Raw genomic sequence first — 23,471 nt, forward strand, 5'->3', positions numbered from 1 at the left:
CTACCCACTGATTTTGTAACCCCGATTCTCTGTGTTTTGCTCCCGTCTCCGACGAGAGAGGCGGCGACGGTGGCGTCTGCGACGGGAGACAGCGCGTCGGAGCGAGAGAGCGCCGCGCCTGCCGCCGCCCCAACAGCGGAGGCGCCGCCGCCATCGGTCGTCACCAGACCGGAGCCGCAGGCCCTCCCGAGCCCGGCCATCCGTGCCCCGCTCCCAGATCTCTATCCGTTTGGGACCATGCGCGGAGGCGGCTTTGGGGACCGGGACCGGGATCGTGACCGTGGAGGGTAAGGGGGGGTGGAGGAGAGGAAAGGCCCTGGGTGTGCGTGGGGGGAGGGGAAGTTTCCCGAGGAGACGGCAGCCCGCAGACTAGCGGGAGTCTGAGCGGGCCTGTGAGCCACGCTCCGGACTTTGGGAAGCGAAGCGATCCGGGGCATAATAGCGATTAAGTGCGGGAGCCTCTGGGTGGGCCTGGGCCCCGGGGTCACTGATGATCTGGCGAGGGGGTGGTGGCCTGGCGGCGCCCCAACTCCTTGCGGACGGCGGCCGTGGCGCGGCCCAGGCCTCGCCTTGTCTCCCGGCTCTCGAGCCCGGCCGATTTGGGCAAGTCATTTGATCTCTCCGGGCCTCAGCGTTCATCTGTGAAACACGGATGTTCTTGTTGAGAATGGAATGAGATATCGGAGTTCAGCCTAGGAAAATCTTAGCGCGAAATGGCTTCCCTTGGGTTATCTGTCGCCAGAGATCGCTTAACGGAACTGGAAACCTCGTTCGAAACTAGAAGCTAGAAGGGCTGGCTTTTAGTTTTAAAATCACCATTATTCGTATTTAACAATTGGAAGGACGCACTTTGGAATATAAAGCGACGGATTTGCCATCTAAATGGCCGTGTTTGAGAAGGGAGGGGTTTTTTTTGTTGTTGTTGTTTGGTTGTAATTTTTTTTCCTCCCACGTTTCGCTCTTGTTTTCTGTAACTGGACTGGAGCATTAACTTCTCCGGGCTAGAAAGTTTTTAGTGTAGTAACGCCACGGTTACAGGGTTGGAAGTTAACAGGTTTAAAACTAAAAATCCTCCCAGATACTGAAATTCAAACTTTAACGTCGAGTAAACGATAAAGTTGCTTAAAGATCCATTCTCATTCTAAGTGATCCTGTTTCTTTTTTGCAATAAAAGTGACTTTGCATTGTTCTCGAGAATTGAGAGACTTTATGTAATTAATTGTCCGTAGTAGGTGTTTTGTTAATGTTTTCTCCAAACTTGCCTTTTGTGGCAACAATCAGATGCACAATCAGGTGTACTACTAGTCACAAGCACCTCATTTGTCACTTAATTTACAAAATAAAAAAGGTGGTTTTGACTTCTAGATTGTTAGGAAAATATTTTGTCTTAGTGTTAAGTTTGGAGGACTAGAAATGGATTGTTTGCTTAGTGTTTCACAGTATAGCTAAATTTAGAAGTGAATTTCAGTACAACCGCTTAGGAAAAACATTACCTAAAGTTGAAAGTGGTGCAGTCATTTCTCTCTTAAGCTTTATACCTTAAACTCAAAGGCCTAGAGAAGTCCTTGTACACGTGCTTCAACATTCATGTACAAAAATACTTGTACCAGCATCATTTATGAGTACTGGAAACAGCTCAAATGGCTGGATAAGTTGAGGGTATGCATGCAGTAGAACACAGCAGTAAAAAAAGCAGGTTGTGGTAGGCTAACGTGTATAAGCATTTAATGAGCAGTGTGGTGGTATTCTAGGGTAATTAGGATACATGCATCTTCAAAGGGTATGTGAATGTGCTTAAAAATTCTGCTAGAGTTAGAAGGTTCACTTGAATATTTAAATCAGCGTTAATTGTAAAGGTGGAAGACAACAGGTTTGTAAAGAACCCTATGTTTCACATTGTATCATCAGCGTAATCATCTCGGATAATTAGACAAGGCATTAGGGAGAAAGGAAAAACATTTCTTTCAAAAAAGAAAGTAAGGGCTACTTTTTCATAACCCTTAAAAGGAGCCTTACTTAGAATCCCTGGCTTGGTAGCTCATTTAGAGCCTTGTCCCAATCCCCAGTGTTGGGGGGGTTGGTTCCCTGTTAGAGCACATGCAGCAGTCAACCCGCAAGTGCTTCTTCAGTAAGTGGAGAAACAAATCAGTGTTTCTCCTTCCACCGCCCCCCACCCTTAAAATCAATTTCTAAAAACGGTAGCATTGGAATGTAGCAGCAACATTGAAATGACACCTAGGAACCACAGTTTATATAAACTAGACTATTTAAAAATTGGTCTTTGGTCTTTGGTTACTTTCTTACAAAATTGCCTAGAGACTTGGCTTTTCTATTACCTAAAAACCCTGTTTTGGTTCCTGATTTCTCTTCCCAGTCCAGCAGTGGACTCAGTTCTGCCTGTGGAATGCAGGTACTCAGTGGCCCTGAGAAAATTTCCTGCCATCAGGCTTTGTTTGTATTTGGAGAAATGTTAAGCTGAGTCTTTAAGCCAGAGTTTTAAGAATGGTTTGAAATCTAGGAAATTGAGGACCTTTAAAATAGTACAGCTACTGCCTGTCAATTATAAAGTGGAACCATCTGCAAGATGATGTTATGAGTGGGTTGGAATAGAAAAGGGAAATTAAATTCAGTATAGTGTTTTCAGGAGTGAAGAAGTGGGATGAAAACATACTGTAGACCATCTTAGCGTTAGAATTCTAGGAAAAGTAAAACGTCTCACATTCTGCTAGGGACCATATTTGTATTCCAAGTGAACTTGTCTGTTGTGAAAGTTATACAAAGAAAAAATGGTTTTAAATCTGAATTTTTAAAACCTTAAGTGTTTTGGGGGGTAAATTTATAGTTCAATTAATAGTACTGCTTGCTTGGGAACAAAAAGGAGATATAAATTAAAGGTGGAGATGAATAGGAAAGAAAGGTCATAAATCTTTGTTTCAGCTATTCATTAGCATAAACTAAAGGTAAAGACCAACCTAGCAGTTTGTTTTTTTCTTGGGTCCTAGAAGGTTTATTTATTTATTTTTTTTGTTTTGTCTTTAAAGCAGATTAGTAGAAGGATTGCCCTTCACTGTATTAAAAGGATAAGAGGTCTAAGAACCTATGCCAGTTATGGGACAACTTGCTATAAGGGTGTTTTTCTATCCGTTGCAGTCTTGCCCTTAATTTAAGTTTAAACTAATGTTCTCCATTACCTACATGTCTGAATATTACACAAAAGTAGAGGCTACTGTTTTTATTCACATTAGTATTTTGGCCACTTAAAACAGTACTTGTATAGTTGATACCCCATAACTATTGTTTGAATATTGGCTGGTACTGAATGCTTACTACAACAGATGCTGTTTTAAGCACTTTACACATGCTCACTTCATCTTTACAGCAACTTCTGAGAGAGGTGGTAGTATTTTTTCTACTTTGCATGAGAAACTAAGGGGCAGAGGAGTTAAATAATTTGCCCAAAATCATACTGTAAGTGGCAGAATTAAAATCCAAACTGTTTTAGACTCCAGAATATGGTTGTAATCCTCATGATATATTTCTCTAAATATAAGAATTAAGATTTTTTTTCTCCTGTTGTAACCATACCCTTAACGATATTGTTGGGTGGTAGAGGAAGGTATGTGAACTTCTCCATACCTTCAAATAAGAGAAATAAAACACTCTTTGGAGAGGGCTGACTGAATCCTAAAAGTCCTGTCTTTTGTATGTTTTTACTGCACCTAAGGTATATTTCTTAAAAAATACTAATAGCTAAAACTTTTGATGTTTATAGATTTGGAGCAAGAGGTGGTGGTGGCCTTACCCCAAAGAAATTTGGTAATCCTGGGGAGCGTTTACGTAAAAAGAAGTGGGATTTGAGTGAGCTCCCCAAGTTTGAGAAGAACTTTTATGTGGAGCATCCAGAAGTGGCACGGCTGACCCCAGTGAGTTGGGGAGTGGGGTGGGTTCACCCGTTTCTGTCCACAAATAGACGTAGGGGCCGGAATTGACACGTGCACTGCTACTGCTGTTACAGTACTTCAGTGCAGCAGTGCTTTCCTTCAGTTCTCAGTCAAACTGCTAGTACTCATAAGAGGAACCAGTTTAAGTGTGTACCAAATGATTGCTTGTGCTTATTTGTTGGTTATGCCTCCAACCGATTTGTCATATAGTTTTAACTGTATATGAGGTAATGTCTTTTCGCCTATGAAGTTAAATTTAAGATATCGGTGTTAATGAACTCCAGTTTTTGTAACCTCATTATGATTGTTTTGGACTCTACCCATTGTGGTTACTTGTTTAGAAAAGAGGGCTTGGTCCCAAATTCTACATTTTTTTTTTTTCCTCTTATTTCTGACCTCCGGCAAGCCACTTAACATTTCTGGGTATCTGTTATCATATTGTTTGGAAAATGGAACTCTTGCCTACTTTATTGACACAAAATTGGGAGGCTCCTCATGTTTTCCCTTTTAATTTTGAATTAGGTCATTATTTAACTGGATTGCTACATAAGGTTTTATACGTTTAAAATAAATTGTTTACTAATTATCTCGCTTCATTTTCTTCCATAGTATGAGGTTGAGGAATTGCGCCGGAAGAAGGAGATCACAGTGAGAGGGGGGGATGTGTGCCCTAAACCTGTGTTCGCCTTCCATCATGCTAACTTCCCTCGTAAGTGTCCTCACCAGGATCTTCGTTGTTAATTTGGGTTGAGTGGTAAATATGGGTGATAGGTTATTTAAAGATTGTGAACCATACTTAGAATTTTGTTGAAAACCCAAGTAGAATACTTTTCACAGAGGTAATTCTGTTATGTAAGTTGTTTTATTTTTAAAAACCTACTCAAGGCTAGAAATAAATAGTTGCATAAGAGATTTTTTTTTATGTTCATCTGTTTTCTGGTTTGGGTTTTGTTTGTTTGTTTTTAAGTTTCATCTTCCCCTAGGGGTTTGCCTCAACTCTTTAGAACTCAGCAGAATGGAATTGTTTTCTACTGGATGCAATTTGAATTTGTCAAATAATAAGTGACTACCACAGGCCAGTGCCCTGTGAGATACTTTTCTCACAGGGTTTTCTCAGTGGTTTTAAGTATTTGAGGGGAAGGGTAAGTGGCTGCAACAGTAGCCCTCTGAGAGGTAGTAGCTAGCAGGTCAGAGATAGAGTAATAAAAACTACGCTCGTGGAACAAAGTAAAACTGGGTAAATCTGGCCAAAAACTTAACAGTTTTTAAAATGATTCTTTTGGCCTTGGCTGATGTAGCTCAGTGGACTGAGTGCTGGCCTACAAACAAAAGGGTCACTGGTTCGATACCCAGTCAGGACACATGCCTGGGTTGTGTGGGCCAGGTCCCCAGTTAGGGAGCTTGCAAGAAGCAACCACACATTGATGTTTCTCTCCTTCTCTTTCTACCTCCCTTTTCTTCTGCCTAAAAATAAAATAAAATCTTTTAAAATAAATAAGATAATTCTTCTGGCTATGTTTTAAGTTTTACTTAAAAGCAGTAACATTATCCTCTTACAGAATACGTAATGGATGTGTTAATGGATCAGCACTTCACAGAACCAACTCCTATCCAGTGCCAGGGATTTCCATTGGCTCTTAGTGGCCGGGATATGGTGGGCATTGCTCAGACTGGCTCTGGGAAGACATTAGCGGTATGTACCAGCATGGGAAGATTTTTAACATTGTGGTGACTGACTTTGCTCTTCTAATTATTCCATATATGAGTATTTCTCAGTTCTTTATAAGATTATAGTTCATAGAGTATAGGTAATATTTCAGGTTTCCTAGCTATATGAAATAGTTGTATTTTGTGTTTAAATTTATAATTGTACATATTTGTCACAGTTGTCAGTACTAGTTTCATTTTTCCAGTTAGGCATTATCAATTACTGTGATAATTTAGAGCAGCTCAGGTAATGGCTTAATTTTCTTATAAGACTGTCATTCTTTCTCTCCCCCTCCCCCCAGTATTTGCTGCCTGCAATTGTGCATATTAACCACCAGCCATACTTGGAAAGAGGAGATGGTCCCATCGTAAGTGTGTTTCAACTTGCTTGTAATTCTGGAATAGCTGCAAGTTAATGATTCTGTTTTATGCACTGTGCTTTGCATGCTTTCTCAGATTTCATTCTCGGCCCTGTTCTCCATAATCTGGAAGTGATACTACCCCCATTTTACTGGTGAATTTTAGACAGTACAGTTAAATAACTTGCCCAAGATCATACAGCTACTAAATAACTGAGCTCTAATTTGAGTCAATACTACTCTTAGCTGCTGTACATTTATTTAAGAGCATTTCTTAATTGCTCAGTGATTCTGTGAGGGATACAAAAGGTATGAATGACGTGAGGTCCTTGCTCTGTGGATTTAAGTCAGGTTTAGGGTGTGTATTCTTTGTGGTTAAGCAATAATTTCATAGATGTTTATGGGGCAACAGGATTTTTTGGTTTGATTTTTACTTGTGCTGTTTTCCTATAAGATTTGAGTAGTGGTCTGTAAACATTTTGAATAGACATTTGTATCTGTTTTGTTAAAAATTCATCTTGCATTTGCTATATTAATAAATACCTACATTGTTATAGTATGTTTCAATGTCCACAAAAAGAAATAATGCATTGCTTTCCATTGTGTAATGTGTAACATATTTCCATATGACTGAATTAGCTTTATTATGTTAGCTAGTATTTGATACATCAGTACAGAGAGCAAGATTCATTGTTAGCAGTGTGTATGATACTTCATTAGTATCCTAGCTTTGTGTCATTTTGGCCAACTAGTCATTGCATATAAATTCTTGTTTTTGCCTAATGTGTTTGGCTGAGAGCTTAAACCAGAAGTCAGAAAAGTGTGTACTCTCCTATTTTCTTACTCATGTATTTCTAATACTTAATCCATGGTTTTGTTGTAGGAATATATTTTTAAGGTTTTGTTTATTTATTTTTAGAGAGGGGGAATGGAGGGAGAAAGAGAAACATCAATGTGTGGTTGCCTCTCGTACATCCCCAGTTGGGTGCCTGGCCTGCAACCCAAGCACGTGCCCTAACTGGGAATAGAACTAAGGACCCTTTGGTTCACAGGCTCAGTCCACAGAGCCACACCAGCCAGGGCTGTTGCAGTAATATTTTAAAGCCACTTATTTATTTTGTGAGAGTTATTTAGTTAAAACTAAGTAATAAAATTTATACATCTTATCTCTGCCTTCCCAACTTCCCTACCATTACATACTTTGAAAGTACCAAATTAGATGGTAGAAAAAGAATTAGATGGCCTTTTGTACTTGGTTTTTTTTTTTTTTTTAATTTATAATTTGGGATATGTATCTTACGTGTTTGTATGTTTCTTTCAGTGCCTAGTTCTAGCTCCCACTAGAGAGCTTGCCCAGCAGGTACAGCAGGTGGCTGATGACTACGGCAAATGTTCGAGATTGAAGAGTACTTGCATTTATGGGGGTGCTCCTAAGGGGCCCCAGATTCGAGACTTGGAACGAGGTAATTTTTACAAAAATTAGCATGCAAGAATTAATTTGTCTCATTTTGCCAGTTTCTGTGAATGAAATTGAAGGGGGAAATGGTTCTTGTGGAGAAAAATTCGTTATTTCAGCAGCGTAAAAATTTCTCAGCATGGTTAAAATACTATTTTGGTAAAGTTCAATATGGCTAGATGCTTTGTGAATTTTAGGTTAATTATGAATAAATTCTCAATATCATGCTCTTCCAAATACTGAGTCAGAACGTGGCTTGTTCTTTATGGCATTTAGTACAACCACTAGAGCTGATGCTTCTTAGTATAATGAGGCTTGGCCAGTGGATGAAGATTCTTGGTTGCTGGATCTTTGGTCTTGTTTTACAGGTGTTGAGATCTGCATAGCTACTCCTGGACGCCTGATAGATTTCCTGGAGTCCGGAAAGACAAATCTTCGCCGATGTACTTACCTTGTATTGGACGAAGCTGACAGAATGCTCGATATGGGTTTTGAACCCCAGATCCGTAAAATTGTTGACCAGATTAGGGTGTGTAAAGCTGGTAATATGCTCTGTTTATGCCCTTTGCCTGTTGCAGTTCCTTAGCCTAAAAGAAAACCTTTCCTTTCTTCACAGCCTGATAGGCAGACGCTAATGTGGAGTGCAACCTGGCCAAAAGAAGTGAGACAGCTTGCAGAGGACTTCCTTCATGACTACACCCAGATCAATGTGGGCAATCTGGAGTTGAGTGCCAACCACAACATCCTCCAGATTGTGGATGTCTGCATGGAAAGTGAAAAAGACCACAAGTATGAGTGATTCCGCTGTTCTGATAGTGTCGATAAACCTCTCCTTAACAGTCCTCCAAAATTAAAGCATTGGAGAAGCCAATTTTTATGAGGTCTGGAAACACTAGAAGTGTTGCTAGCTTTCCAACAATTCATCCCTTGTGTCACTTACCAGAAAATTGTGGTTAAAGGCAAAGGATTCTGGATCCTTGAGTTTGACTCCTAGCTCTGATCATTATTATCAGTTATATAGAAAATAACATGAAAAGAAAGTGTTGTGGCTTTAGGGGGTCAATAGGGCAGGCGTAGTTTCTACGTAATGTATAGGGAGGTCTCCTCTGAATGACTACATTATTGTTGGTCTTGTTTTTAGGTTGATTCAACTCATGGAGGAAATAATGGCTGAAAAGGAAAATAAGACAATAATATTTGTAGAGACAAAGAGACGCTGTGATGACCTCACTCGGAGGATGCGCAGGGATGGGTGAGTGCAGCCCTGGGATAATTGATTAGCACCAGGTTTTCAGGTCCGTAGGGATTTCTAAATTGGTGTTGTGAATGTTGTGTGATCTTTTAATAATGCCTTTGCTTTTTAAGTGGACACACACATCTATTTGTTCACCTGTAACCACAATTTCATATGGCTACACTTATTTTTTTAAGATTTCTAAAATATTGGTCATTTTTCTTCTGACAGTTGGCCAGCTATGTGTATCCATGGAGACAAGAGTCAACCAGAAAGAGATTGGGTACTTAATGGTGAGTTCAAAACTTGTTCATATTCTACTTCAGGGATTGACAGACTTTATGTAAATGGACCAGGTAGTAAATATTTTGGGCTTCAGAAGAGGTGTATGGGGGGGTTGCATCACAGCTGTTTAATCCTGCTGTCGTAGCCCCGAAACGGTCATGGGCAATGTGCAGAGAAATGGTGCGGCTGTGTTCCCCACAAGTCTTGATTTGCGAAAATGGGCATTTTGCCACATTTGACTTGCAGGCTAGAGTAAATGACCCTATCTGGGGCATTTTTGGCATGTCTCCGCTGTCCTTTAGGGTCAGTAAGGCTGGCTCTTCACACTTTTTCACAACTTATGTCACCCTTCCAGTAATTTTCAGGTGGGTGTGCCACAAGATTTTTTAAAACCCGATACCTGACTAGTCATGGGCACTGACCTCTTTTCCCTTAGATTGTCCCCCCAAAATGACAGGCAACACAGCAAAGCTGTCTTGTATGAGTGAATCAAACATTTTTTTGGTCAGGTAGACAAAATACATGTTTTTGGTGTTTAGTTATATGTGCCATAAGATGAAAAAGGTTGAAAATTGATGCTTCCTTTATGTAATAAGTTCTTGTCTTACAAGCTCACCAGCCTAGAAACTTCCCAAACCTTACACTTTGGGGATTTTTATGGAGGCTTTATTATGTAGGCATGGTTGGTCTCCAGCCCCTGTTCCCTTCTCTGAGGATAAGGGGGTGGGGCTGAAAGTTCCAAGCTTCTAATCATGGCCTGATTTTGGGGGGGCGGCGGGGATGACCAGCCCCCATCCAGCAGTCCACAAAGTTTTGCCTCACCAGAACAAAATAATTTCTGTCACTTAGGAAATCTGAGGGATTGAGAAACCTGGGTCAAAGACTAAGTATCAGAATTAAAGATTCTCCTAGCATTCTGGTCTACAAGTCAAGTTCTGTTTCAGGAATTGGGGGAGATACCAATTTTTTTAAATTATTCATATTATTATCATTATTATTCTACAGAGAAAACTATGGTTTTTTTCTTTGTTCCACATCTTTTAAACGTACGTCCGTCCCCTGCCATCCAACTTGATATTTTTTCATTTGGGAGGTAACTTTAATGTCATAATTGGAGGGGGGAATTTTAGCTTATATAATTTTGTTACCAGTTGAGCCGTTTTAGTGGTGTTTAATTATTAGAGGTAACTTCACTTGCTCCTCCGCTAAAAGAGAGTGTAATGAAGATTTTCAAAAGAATTACTATTTTCCTTAAATTTAAAAGACCCTTGTATGTTCTGCTGCCTTTACTTGAAATTATGCTGTGGTATGGTAAAGGTCATGTATAGTTAGGAATGTTTATTTGGTCATACTGTTTAAAGCATATCACTTAGCCTTGAATGTATGGCTTGGCTTTCATAGTATCATTCTTGTTTTGCAGAGTTCCGTTCTGGAAAGGCTCCCATCCTCATTGCCACAGACGTAGCCTCCCGTGGGCTAGGTTTGTATAGATAGGTGTCTCTGTTGATGGTATATGTATCTTTTGGTTTAAAGATTTGTCATTTCAATTAGAGTTGTATATACATGTATTTAGATAAGTACTTAAAAAAGAATACGAAGTGTTTTTCCCCCTTTTTTCTTTTTAAAACACCCCCCCGTGTTTTTTTTGTTGTTTTTTTTTTGTTTTCAAAGTCTCTTCATGCTCCTAACAAACAGGCTTTGGTCTGCAGCAAGGCCTAGGCATGTCTATTCCAACAGTTAGAGGGAGAGGAGACATTCATCTGAACAGCTCAATTTCCTCCTCGTTTTATTTTGTTACCTGGCTGGAGAGAATGAACCTGGTTGAACCTAGCTGTTAGAAGCTGGGGTTTTTGGGTTGGGCTTTTGGTTTTTGTGGGGTTGGTTTGTTTGTTTGGTGGTTTGTTTGTTTTTTCCCCCAGTTCTTTTTTCCCTTATACTGGTCTGTCTGCTAGGCATATATGGAGGTCCAGTTCTATGAATGCTAACACAATATATTCTTGGGGTATAGTAAGTCTATAGACATGCTATCATTTGGCAATTGAATCTGCATTACCCAACCTGATTTACTGAAGTAAAATTATCATCGGTACTCAGTCATCCCCTCCTACCCGTACTCATTGGTAAAATGCTGTCGTCCAATTTAAGAACTTAATTTGAGGCTAGTGTTTTTCTGGAGTTTTTGACTCATTTGATTTAATATATACAAAGATATTTTGTGGTACTTTGGCCTATTCTGAGCTTAAATGGGTAACTCAAAACTTTCATGTTAAAAAAAGATGAGATTACTTTTGTCACAAAAATATCTTTAAACTATTGGCAGGTATTTAATTTCTTGCCCAGTAAGGTGAGAAGTACCATATTCCTTTATAATATTAACATAAAGAGAACAGCTATGCAAACTGGAATACAAAAGTCATGAAGACTTGATTGATACGTTGCACTCATCATTCCCTCCTTCAGAGGTGGTGACCTGCAGCCATGACTGAAAACTGTCTCTGCCCTCTGAGGTCATGTCTGGATCTGTGCCATTAGAACTTGGGCCTGTTGGGAGGAAAGGCTGAGGCCTGAAAGCAGTTTACATAAAAGCTTTCAGTGATGGTGGTTTTTAAACAGGCTTGCTATGTGCTGGTAGCTTCTTTGTGCATCTTGCCTAGACAATTAAAAATACTTGTCCCATGTCCCCTGCATTTCTAAACCATATCAATTGGCTACCATGAGAATAACTTAAGACTCTTCATCCCATCCCCACTCATCCAAGTGAGGGGAGAGGGAAGACCCGAGTCTGTTTCTTGTTACTCAACATCAGTGCTTGTTTTGGGCCCCTTTGTTTGCTGCCTTGTAACAATCAAGGAGGGGGAAAACCCACCAAAATGGCAGAATGCTGACCAAGGTCCTACAAGATCCTGGAAAGTGAAGGCTTCTACCTCATAGACAGGGGTGCAATTTTCAGCTGAGTCACCAGGCCTTTTTTCACTTCCTGTCAAGCGATGGCCTCTTAAATGTTCCCTTCAGGTAAGTTCTCTGATGCCAATAATGTTATAATAGTCATCCTCAGGAAACCACTATTTATTACTCCCTTTCCACTGGGATATTTTTGATTTTTCTTTTTTCTTTTTTTTTTCTTTTTTGTTTAAACTACACACTGTTAAGCTAAAAGTATTGAATTTATTTTGTTTTGTTTTTTAACAGAAGCTTTGATATCAGCTGCAGATCACTCAGTACATGGCTGAGGCAAATCTACATTGGCCCGAAGCAGCTCTAGATGAGCCCATTGGCTAGTTTGTTCTTCCCAATTCGTGATTGGAGAATTCAGGCCATGTTGTAGGGCTTGGTAGACAAAAAGTTGTTACCCTAGGCAGCTGGCCAAAACATTAACTTTTGAAATTTCTCACCCTGCTACAGAATCTTCTCTAAAGGCAGCAAGATAATATTGTGGCGTGCACAAATAACATCAGGGCAGGCTTGACTGGAGAAAATCAAATTCTGCGCTTGCTCTTATGTGTCCTCAGCCAGCTCTGTGTGCACACACAGGACACCTTTCTAGTATGAAGAACTTGCACCATGTCTGCCCCCTACTGAACCCCTCCAGAAATACTGCCGAGTGTTAGTATCTGAACGTTGACCTCAGTCCCCAGTGTTTTCTGCTTGGAAAGCATGTCTGGGCACTCAGTACAGTTTCTCAGCTTGTTCTCCTGCCCATGGTCATCCACAGTGGGATTGACTAAGGATTACCCTACCTCTGAAGATGTGATCATGGAGCATAATTTCCCATGCCCCCACCTCACATCCATTCTGGCCCTGTACATTTTTGTTTTTCCTTTATTGCATCAACGACCCTAGCCGGAGACTCACGCTGCCCCCTGTGATGACTGCCTTCTCGTCTTTCTGGTGTGATTTCAGGACTTTAGGGGTCAGTAAAGACTGAGGAGCCTTTATTGTAATAAGAAACAGACATAATGCCCCCTTTCTTCACAGGCCCTTTAACAATAGCTGATTTTGTGTTTTTTGTTTTTTGTTTTTTTCTTAATCATCGCCCCTTTTCCCCTGAAATTAATCCAGTCTGGGCAATAGATGCAGTCTGACCCTTTGGATGTAACTTACATTTTTTTATTAATTATTTTTTTCTACAATCACCCCAATTATCCTTGGGGGAGGCGTTGGAGGACCTGAAATTTTTACCCGAACCCAGGTTCTCCGGCGCTTGGCAACCAAATGGGGCTACAGAGAAGCATCTAAGCCAGTTCACAGAGCGAGCGTGTGTGGGGACTTCTCACTGCCACGGACCCTTGATGCATGCTCCCCGCGCTCCAGTGGTCCCGTGTCAGAAGGCGGAGTTTTCGAAAGGAGGCCGCCAAAAATAAAAGGCAAAGAGACGGGATCGGCTGCAGCGGTTTCCCAAAGGAGGAGGGAGTGTGCATCGGTCTGGTAACAAACAGAGAATGTTTTTTAATTATTTATATCAGCAAAAATCTGTGTTTTATCTAGGATATTTTCTGAATATTCTTTGTAAAATGCAGATTTTTTCCACAAAACATTAGGATTCTGTTATATACTTAAATTTGTTTGTTTAAGTAGGTTAAAAAAGATACATTTAGCTGAAAGCATTACACTAACATTTACATACTTTAAGCATTAGGAGGTTATTCAGCCCAATTCCCAGCAGTGGACAGAACATTAAACTTGTGTCTCAAGGTTTCATGGTTTTTTCCCACACTCTTTGGCTATTTCATTTCCCAGGTTACATAGACAATCTTTGATAATTGAAGCAAGTTAACTGAGTTATAATAACCTTGAGTTGAGCAAAAATCTTCATTTGGCAGAGCTGGGCTTGGTAGTACAGTGAAATTTTAGTGTAATGTGCTCTTGTGATCATTGAAAGAGGAAAGATAATTTGGACATTTCCGCAAAGGAAACTAGATGTGTACTTGGGCTTTGGTTGGTTTTTTAAAATATGAGAGCAAAAAAAATCTTTTGATTCAGTCTTCTTAAAATGTAGTAATAAAGTATATAGTTTCTTTTTTTCATTTTGCTCTGTGACTGGTTTAAAGGTAAGTTTGTTAAATTTCTGGTAGATTCTGCCAGGCTTCTCCCAACAGAGTAGAAGTGATTTGGCCTTATAACTTAATGGTGGTACCATTTTCTTCTCCGTTCCAGTTTTGGCAAGGGTAGAGCTGGAGTACGGTGTAACTCCTGTCAGTATATTGGATTAAATTACTGAAGAGGCAGGAGTTTGGATGGCAGAGTGGGATCCCCTTAGGATTTTACAGATGATAAAGTTGCCAGTTCCTGTGCATGTCCCAAGAATCAGTAATCCTCTTTTACTCTGTTGGGATGAGTCTTTTTTTTTTTTTGTTCCTGTTCAGAGTGGTTACTAACTTAATCTTCTCTCCTCTTGCTGTCATCTGCATTCGTGCTTTCCACCTGTTGTTGGCATGTCCTTTACCTTCTCTTTCCCTGCCACGTCAATCCACACACCAACTCGCCGTCGGCTTTGAAGATGTGGAAGATGTCAAGTTTGTTATCAACTATGACTATCCAAACAGCTCAGAGGACTATGTGCACCGCATTGGCCGAACAGCCCGTAGCACCAACAAGGGCACTGCCTACACCTTCTTCACCCCAGGAAACCTCAAGCAGGCCCGAGAATTGATTAGAGTGCTGGAGGAAGCTAATCAGGCTATCAATCCAAAACTGATGCAGCTGGTGGACCACAGAGGAGGCGGCGGAGGAGGGGGTAAGGGTAAGTCCTGGAGTTTTCCAGGTACTGCCAAGGTATCTTTCTGTAATCATTGTGCCTAGTTGTTTTTTAATTCTGTGAAGGCCTTAAGTATGTTACTTAATAACAAAGACAGTGCTTAATAGTTTTGCATTCCAAGTAATGCAAATAGTTTTGCTTCCAAGTAATGCAAAAAATAGTTTTGCTTCCAAGTAAGATAGTGTGATTGACCTACTTTTTCAGTGTGATATTTCTGTAAATAAGATAAAACTGACCTTTGTATTTTGGGGTACATGGTGTGTGTTCAAAATTAAGCTGGGTTATGATTACTCTAATATACATAATTTAACACCACTTCATGGTGGTAAAACAGATGTAGCTATTGGGTCTAAAAATTAGCTGCAAAATGGGATAGTAGGATATAGGCCTCCTGACTATCATTTTGGTATTACTTCTTTCCCCCACTTACTGCATGTTTAAACTCTTACGTCAGAATTACTTGAGAGGTTTTATGAATATAGGTTTGGGGATTTGTTGTTGTCGTTTTAAGTGGGTTTAGAATTGAGCTAGGAAGCTGACCTTTTCCTAAAGGCTCTGAGATGTTTCTGATGCAGTTAGGACCACAAAGCGACACTTGAGAAGCATCTGCACTAGTGGAGGGTCCCTTTCTTTGTGGTGGTATGAGTTTAGCTGTTTGTCCTTTTTCCTTTTTCAACCTGTGCTAAGTCACATAACCTTTTTGCCATTGTTCTACATTTTTAAAGATTGTTTCTTGGTAATCCTCAAGGAAAGAAAGGTCCTAAATGGGTAGGAAGTTGAGTATTCTTAATGTTTACCATTTCGTTGAATATGTTCCATTAAAAATTCGAATTATGAGTATGGGTTGTTTTGTTGTTTTGGGGTTTTTTTTGTTTTTCTCATTTAGTTTTAGAGAGGGGGGAATGGAGGGAAAAAGAGGGAGAGAAACATCGATGTGTGGTTGCCTCTCACGAGCCCCCCCATTGGGGACCTGGCTCGCAACCCAGGTGTGTGTCCCGACTGGGAATGGAACCAGCAACCTGATGTTTCACAGGCTGGCACTCATTCCACTGAGCCACACCAGCCAGGGCTCTAGTATGTTTTTTAAGTACTGATGCAGAGGCTGGGCTAGCTAAAAATTGAGAAAGAATATTGAATACTTTTGTACCTAGGAGAGTGTTTACATTTTGTTATGTTTGGATCATACGTCTAGCATTAAAAATTCATTGTATCCTTCATCAGGAGGTCGTTCTCGATACCGGACCACTTCTTCAGCCAACAATCCCAATCTGATGTATCAGGATGAGTGTGACCGGAGGCTTCGAGGAGTCAAGGATGGTGGCCGGAGAGACTCTACAAGCTATCGGGATCGTAGTGAAACCGATAGAGCTGGTTATGCTAATGGCAGTGGCTATGGAAGTCCAAATTCTGCCTTCGGAGCACAAGCAGGCCAATACACTTACGGTCAAGGCACCTATGGTGCAGCTGCTTATGGCACCAGTGGCTATACAGCCCAAGAATATGGCGCTGGCACTTACGGGGCTAGTAGCACCACCTCAACTGGGAGAAGTTCACAGAGCTCTAGCCAGCAGTTTAGTGGGATAGGCCGGTCTGGGCAGCAGCCACAGCCACTGATGTCACAACAGTTTGCACAGCCTCCAGGAGCTACCAACATGATAGGTTACATGGGGCAGACTGCCTACCAATACCCCCCACCTCCTCCTCCCCCTCCTCCTTCACGTAAATGAAACCACTCAAGTGGTGTGACTTGTGCAGACTTGCTACATTTAAAGGAACGCTGTCTTTCCCTTCTTTTCTGTTCCCTTCTCTATTTTATTTTTTTCCCCTCCAACCATTGTGATTTGTCTTTCATGCAGATTAGTTAGAATTCACTGCCACGTTTCTTCTGCCCGCCAAATTGATCCAGTCTGTAATAATAGGTTTTGTAAAAAATATATATATATAGCCGACTGGAAAAACCCCCTCCCCCAACTTCTTGCATGTTGAGGATATTTGAGCTATTTTTCATCTAAAAAGAAAAAGCAAGCTATTAGGCCCTTTTATGGGAGCCCTTTTTTGTTGTCCTGAGTTGGGGCTGTGTGGGGAGGGTAAAGGGGTGAGTTGTGCAGAAGAAGATGGCATCTGTGCTTTAAATTGCTCTCATTGCTGAGTTGGAAACCAAGAGGGAGAGCTCCCTGCACATTTTCCATGATGCTTTTTAATGTTTCCCAAGCTGGAACAGGGTTGGTCAGGCCTGATGAGTTTTTAAGACAGTGCTTTGCCATTGTCATTTTGGCTGATAGCTCTTTTTTTATTTTTATTTTTTAAGTGCATTCACAGCTTTAAAAAATTCTTAATTGGTTTTGTCTCCCTTGTACTCTGCCCTCCCCCTTCCCAGTGACTGAAAAATAACCATTTTAGTGTCAGGTTAGAAATTAAATTGCCAAGTCTGAGTATTTTAAGTGTATCTTTTAAATTAAAACCCCCCCAGTGTTTATTGCAGTGGTTAAATGTGGCATCTCAGCATCTGGGTGGAACCTGCCTGTTTTTCTTCCTCGTATAAACAGGGACCATCAGTGAAACTCACTTTTTAACCAGACAGCTGCTGTGAGCAGAGTGAATATAAGTGCTCACTGGAAATGTACTTCATTAACCAGTTAAGTATGCATTCACTTACAGTGTAAAAACCACCTTTAATTATAAACAGTATACTCAGTGGGCAAATTTTCTTTTTAAATTCTGTAGAGCTAGAAGAAAAGCAGCTCTTAGCCAGCTACCCAGCCCTTTGGCCAAGTTATCTTGAATAAAGAATTTTGAGGGTTTGTTAAGAAGGAACTCTTATTCTCTTCATACTCTGTTCTCTGCAGTGCTTTGTAACAGCTTTTGGATGCAAACTTCCCTCGGCATCCTTTTGCACTCAGCTTTTTACAGGTAGGTAGTGCTTAGGAAAAGTTAGAGGACTAAAACTGTCCTTGTACTTTTCCTGCATCTGAAGGTAGGTGAGTCTGTCCCATGTGTAGTAATAACATTGACTGTTTTGCTCAGACTTTCTATAACAGATCTGGGAAGAATTTTCTGCTCTTGTGTTTGCTACAACAGGACAGGGAGATCGGACAGCCGCAGAAACCTCTTCCATACCTAGTGTGAGGCAGTGTTTAATGCTGTCATTACATTAGTATTCATTCTCAGTGCAGTTAAAGGGGGAAGGCTCCACTGCATTCTTTGGCTAAGGCCTGAGAGTGCTGGCTGGTTCGTAAGATCCCAATATCTAAATACTTGAGGTTTTTTGTTTTTGTTTTCCTTTTGAAATTCTTCAGGGAGAGAGAAGGGATTGTTTCTGAGGGGTTCTGAAAGTTTGGTTGAATATGCAGCGTACAGGTAGGTTGTCAGCATGAGTTGAAATACATGCATCTGAAAATTGACATCTCTCTGCCCCTCCCCCCTTTCTTCCTGAACTCTCTTTCCACACCCCCACCCCTTACAGAAGTTGAGGCCGAAGGAGGGAGGACAGTAGGCACAGGAAAATACGGCAGAACTGCTTTGTGCTTTAAACCAAAGTGTTCTTCCTCTCAAAAAAATTTTTAAGCAGTGACCACCAGTTCATTGTAGACATTTTTACATGCAAAATTGTTTGTTGTTTTTTTTTTTAAACAGGTGCCACCAGAGGGACTGTTACACTCTTGCAGGTCTTAAAAGTGACTCTTTTTGGGAGAGGTCTCTGCTCTCTTTTTTTCCACCAGGGATGTTACATAGTCGAAATAACAGCGTGTTCCAAACCTCAACAGCTGTTGTAGCCTGAGCACAGCTGGAATCTAGCAGCTTTTCCTAGCGCTCTAGAGTAACTAACTGCCTCCGTGTCGGTTGCTCAGAATTGAGGTTCTGCCTCTTTCAGAACATAAGCAGAAGAGATCTCATGGGCTGCTAGGTTTTGTGGTCATAGTTCAAACTCATTTAAGAAAAAGGATTTCAATGTTAAACTATGGGGCTGTTTCGCCCCAATCCCTCCCCAACAATTCATGTGTGGAGTTCTCTCATCTAAAAGGTTGGTGGCTTTTGCTTGGGATCAGTGCTTTCTATTCATGTCCTTGCTGGTCTCTGAACACATTCCTGTTGCGTTAAGACTTGAAAGATTTGTAGATGTGTGATGTTCAGGCACAGGATGCTAAGAGCTATGTTGTTATTCTTAGTTTGTAAATTGTCCTTTTGATACCATCTTGTTTTCTTTTGTAGGTATAAATAAACACTGTTGACAATAAGGTGTGAACTTTTTATTACTCAAAAATTCTGACTAGTTCAATGGCAGTTAGTACTTACTCCTTAAGAGGTTTTATTTGCTTCAAAACCAGGATTGGGAGTGTTGGAAATTGCTTTAGCACCTAAAAATGTGAAGAAGGTGGGGTGGATTGGTGGCAGTGCAGAAATTTGAGTTAACAAAGCAATGCCCAGCAGGTAAAGCCCTGGGCATCCGATTCCTCCTCAGTAAATGGTTGTGCTAGTGGCACCCTCCTAGGATTGTTACTTGGATTAAACACTGGGTATGAAACTAGTTCAGTCTTGCCAAAGCTTGTAAGTTTGTGGCTTGCTTTGCATTCAGAGGGACAGCTTTCCGTGTGAGCCTCAAGGGTTTTTGATATTCTTGTTAACGTGTGGCACCACACTTGTGTGCTTCGCGCAGGTCTTTTGTTGCTTCTCTAAGGGGAGGTGGTGCTGAGGTCTTGTAGGTGGAATGGTCAGTGCTTTGCTGAAATCCATCCACACTGAGCATTTTTCTGGCATTAACATTGGTATGAGTCGCTCAGTAGAACATCTCAAATAGTTGGGTTTGTGTCCTTGTTCCTAGGGGTCTCAAATTGGCATCGGAAGACTTAACTTCTTTCCTTTAAGGACTAGAAGAAAAGGGAGATACAATTAGAAGTTTCTGTACTGATGAAAGAACTCCTTTATAAGTTTGTGCATGATATTAGTATCTCTAATGCCCAGTTCACAGCCATTCAGATGATAAAGCCAAGGAGGAAAGTTAATTGCAATCTCACTGACCTCCATCTTGGTGACAATACCAGTACCACCACCCCCTTAGGCCATAAGTTTAGTGTCTGATGCCTTAGTCCACATTCATTGATTCCATCAGCGATCCCTCAGTTGAACTAACATATCTGTCCATGTCTCAAATTTCCACTGATGGCCTTTCCTGGATGATTGTAATTCCCTAAAACTAGTTTCCTGCTTTGGCTGCTTGTGGATTGGTCATTGAAATGACTCCAGTAGAGAGTGCAATGTAAATCCCTTACCCTGGCCTGTACTGATCTTGCTTGATGTCTGATATGACCAGGTTTATAGATCTCAACCATATTACCCTTTTTTGTCTTTAATCACACCAAGCTGGCTCTTGCTTTGGGGTCTACCTATAAGCTGTCCCCGGAATGGTTTTCTGTATTTTTCAGGTCAGAATGGGTCTTTCTGTACATCCTATTTGGGCTGTGTTTTTGTGGCACCATTTCCTGAAAATACAAGTTTGTCTTCGCCCATTAAGATAAGCAGCACGAGCCTTGCCTTATTCACACTTGCATATTCCCTCAAACATTACACAGGTGAGCACTTTGGGCCAGTGCCAACAAGACTGCTGTATTCTCCCAGTACCTACCTTTGGTCACGTATAAGTAGAAGAAGTCGCAGTAGAAAATGGTTTGTACCACCCCAGACACTACTGCAATTTGGTCATAGAAATTCTCAGTCTGGTACCGCCTGATCCAGTTAGCTAGGTAGAGTGCCCGGTATAGCCCAAGGAAGAACAGGTAGTGAGTAGTGATGGTCTCGGCCTCTCCCGTCTTGCTGATCATGAAAAGCTGGGGCAGGATGGCCACTGACTCCAGGTAGATAGAGAAAGTCCAGAGGATCTAAAACCAAGGAGATAATAGCAAGAGAGAGTTGGTCAACACCAAGAAGGGGTCCCTCTCTTCAAAAGAATTACTAAACTATTAACTGGAGGGAATACAGTGAAGTAAAAGATAGTGTTCATAGTTTTTAATATTTTAATATATCATTACACCCCGTTTAAAAAGCATGCTTTTTTCACAATTTTTAATTGTTGCTGAATTTTATTGTAAAACCTTGATTGAGGCCATGGTTTCTCAGAATACAGTTCGTGAACACCGGCACCAGGATCTCCTGAGGTGCCTATTGGGCTACAGCTCAGACTCACTGAGTTGAACTCGGCCTGGACCGTGCTCTGGCGTCCACCAATCACTTGTTGGACAGAAGGTCTCAGGAGCCGTAAGTGGCCCTGTGATGCTTTGTGTGTGAACCTCACTAGATGTGCCCATTTTCAAATCGAGTAGTGGTAATAGCTTGTTGCTAGTTCTTAAATTTAGAGCTTAACAATATGAGTAATAGTTCTTTTAACAATAATAGTCACGGTTGTAACAAAGCAAGCCACCAGCACCATCCCCACCCACTGAAAAAAACAGACTTTATAAGAGTCCAGAGGGCAGGATGTTAGGGAGCACGTTTGCATTTGAGCATTAGTACCCTGGGGTCCTTACCTCCAGGGGAGTGAAACTGTAGTTCTCAAGGAAGGAGAGGCCAATGACTGGGACCAGAAGAAACTCCAGGCGGAATGTGTCATTCTCACTGTCGAAGGTTTTCCGAAATTTCCCATAGATCATGTACACTGTGACATAGGCGCAGAGAAGAAAAACCACCTAAAAATAGAGACAGGTGGGAATTGATGAAGTCATTTCCCAGCCTACTTGCTGGGCTTCAAAGCCACCTTGAGTTGGGACCTACCAAACCTAATGGCTAGCGTCCTGCCTTAAGGTCCCACTAAGAGGTGAAATGGGTTTGCCATTTTTCTTAGGCCCAGAGGTCTAGAACCTGCTGCTAATGACCCTTTGTTAAGTGTTCCTAATTGGGACTGACAGTGCTGCATGAAGACTGAAGGTGCCCGGGCCCCTCCTCACTGTAAAGCTGTAGGCAGAAAAGCCCACCCAGGTCGGTCTTTGTGACAGGCTTTAGCGGTGGCATTCTGAGGTGCTTTTAAAACCTCAACTTCCTAGGCAGCCATTGGGGACTTAGCTTCTTTCACAGGGATTAACAGCCTTTGATCACCGCTCCTTCAGAAAAGCCCTCTTCTAATAGCAGCGGCCCTCCAGCATATGATTTCAGGATCTGGTCTCCAACCTTCTGCGCCAGTGGTTCTCGAACTTGAATGTGCATCCAAATCACACAGCAGATGGCCCCTGCCTCCAGTTTCTGCTTCACTAGGTCTGAGTGGGCCTGTGAATTTAAATTCCTAGCAAGTTTCTATGTGATGCTGAAGCTGGTGGTCAGACCACACTGGCCTAGAGAATTATTTGTACTTTAAAAACTCAGGTGATTTCCTCAGTCTTTTCTCATGAGAATGAAGCACATGTGCTGTCACCATAGCCCTGTGTAGAAATACTGCCACCCACAAGCACAGGCTCTGTAAGTGTTGGAGTGACAGCCTGTCCCCCAGCAGGGGATGGTACCTCTTACAGATAAGAGGGACCATGTCCTGTCCACGTCTGAATTTCCAGCTCCTAATTCAGGGCCCAGCACAAAACAAATGCTGGGATGAATGAATGAGTCCAGGAAGTGCCGATCACCTCTCCATCTCATAAAAACAGGGAAACTGACCTCTGGTTCCTAGACCTCATTCAGCCTCTCCAGGGGCTAGGTCTGCAGGGCACAACAAGCAGAGGGTGAACTCAGCAGGTGGTGTGTACTACTTGTGTGTTAAATTTAAGAGGACAGTGATTTCAGGGCGTCAGACCGAGGTTCACACTGACTTCAACATCCCACAGTAAACAGCAGCCTCCCTTCCACCAGCCCTAGGAACAAGACGCCTGGAACCGCAAAGGGACATCTTTGATATGGAGGAGACAGAACTCACTTCGGTTAAATAGCTATGGGTATTAGGCATTTTACATCTACACACATTATCTCCTGTAATCTTCTGGTAGCCCTGCAAGAGAGGTAGGATTCCCTCCCATGTAGCCTTTTCTTCATTTAAAACAGGACTCCTATTAGAAATTGTGCCCACCTAAAAACTCCCAGCCTCCTCTGCAGGTAAGGATGGTCAGTGATGTCTATGGAAGTCACTGGATAGAGTGTGTGAAAGGCTATTTAAACAGGGTTTGCCCAGCTGGCAGTCATCCTACTGCCCTTTCTCTCCTTCCTGCCCCAAATGATGGAAGGAGCTCTAGTATCCATTCTGTGACTCTAAGGCAGCCATAAGGACTATGTCATTGACAGGGCCTCGTGTTCAAATATGAATTTCAAGATGGCAACAGCAGAGTCAAACCAAGCACGGGGTCCTGAGCAACCGAAGGACACCCACAAGTGTCCTGGTCACATTCAAGATGGCAGAGCAGGAGGTTACAAGGAATTGCCACCTCAGCCCTGGAGTGCCCACAGACTGCACGTTATGAGTGAGGACAAAATAAACCCTTATCGAAAGAACTCTTAAGTCTGTTACTAATATCTAGGCAGTTACATCCCATTTTACTGACTCTGGAACCTGGTTCCTTGCACAGCTCTACACTGCCTTAAAGGGCTGGGATAGCAGGCGGAAGCTTAGAAAAGGCCTCACTTCAACACAGTCCCGCAGTTACTGCCCAGGGCCTGTGACGTGAGAGCGAAACCCGGAGATGCTGTTTCTCCTTCTGTAAAATGGCCGTCCTTCAAAGCAACACTTCCCATCGTGAAGTTAAATCCAAACCAGTCACCATACCACCTT

The 23,471-nt window shown here is 41.7% G+C and overlaps 2 protein-coding genes across 2 annotated transcripts in view; one reads left to right on the forward strand and one right to left on the reverse strand.

Moving 5' to 3' along the window:
* On the forward strand, positions 1–18,972 carry DDX17 (DEAD-box helicase 17). Its single transcript, XM_037160068.2, has 13 exons — positions 1–287; positions 3,773–3,923; positions 4,551–4,650; positions 5,501–5,634; positions 5,951–6,016; positions 7,329–7,470; positions 7,832–7,992; positions 8,080–8,252; positions 8,605–8,715; positions 8,929–8,990; positions 10,403–10,462; positions 14,480–14,722; positions 15,959–18,972. Exons 1-13 carry the CDS (start codon positions 238–240, stop codon positions 16,462–16,464), a joined length of 1,959 nt encoding a protein of 652 aa, XP_037015963.1. The 5' UTR covers positions 1–237; the 3' UTR covers positions 16,465–18,972.
* Positions 17,021–23,471, reverse strand: part of KDELR3 (KDEL endoplasmic reticulum protein retention receptor 3) — an 11,800-nt gene continuing 5,349 nt past the window's right edge. Inside the window, exons 3-5 of the mRNA XM_037160069.2 lie at positions 21,256–21,414; positions 20,358–20,610; positions 17,021–19,602 (exon numbers count right to left, since the gene is read on the reverse strand). Coding sequence (XP_037015964.1) covers positions 19,562–19,602; positions 20,358–20,610; positions 21,256–21,414 — 453 coding nt within the window. The 3' untranslated portion in view covers positions 17,021–19,561. The remainder of the gene's footprint in view (positions 19,603–20,357; positions 20,611–21,255; positions 21,415–23,471) is intronic.

This window comes from Artibeus jamaicensis, unplaced genomic scaffold, assembly GCF_021234435.1.
Source record: "Artibeus jamaicensis isolate MK-2021 breed Jamaican fruit bat unplaced genomic scaffold, CSHL_Jam_final contig_233, whole genome shotgun sequence".
In the NCBI taxonomy this organism is placed as follows: Eukaryota; Metazoa; Chordata; class Mammalia; order Chiroptera; family Phyllostomidae; genus Artibeus; species Artibeus jamaicensis.

Excerpts from the sequence above, each read along its gene's own strand:
- DDX17 (XM_037160068.2), top strand. The coding sequence starts at position 238 with ATGCGCGGAGGCGGCTTTGGGGACCGGGACCGGGATCGTGACCGTGGA. Across the intron at positions 5,635-5,950 it reads GCTCTGGGAAGACATTAGCG|TATTTGCTGCCTGCAATTGT; the intron begins GTATGTACCAGC and ends CCCTCCCCCCAG. Across the intron at positions 14,723-15,958 it reads CGGCGGAGGAGGGGGTAAGG|GAGGTCGTTCTCGATACCGG; the intron begins GTAAGTCCTGGA and ends ATCCTTCATCAG.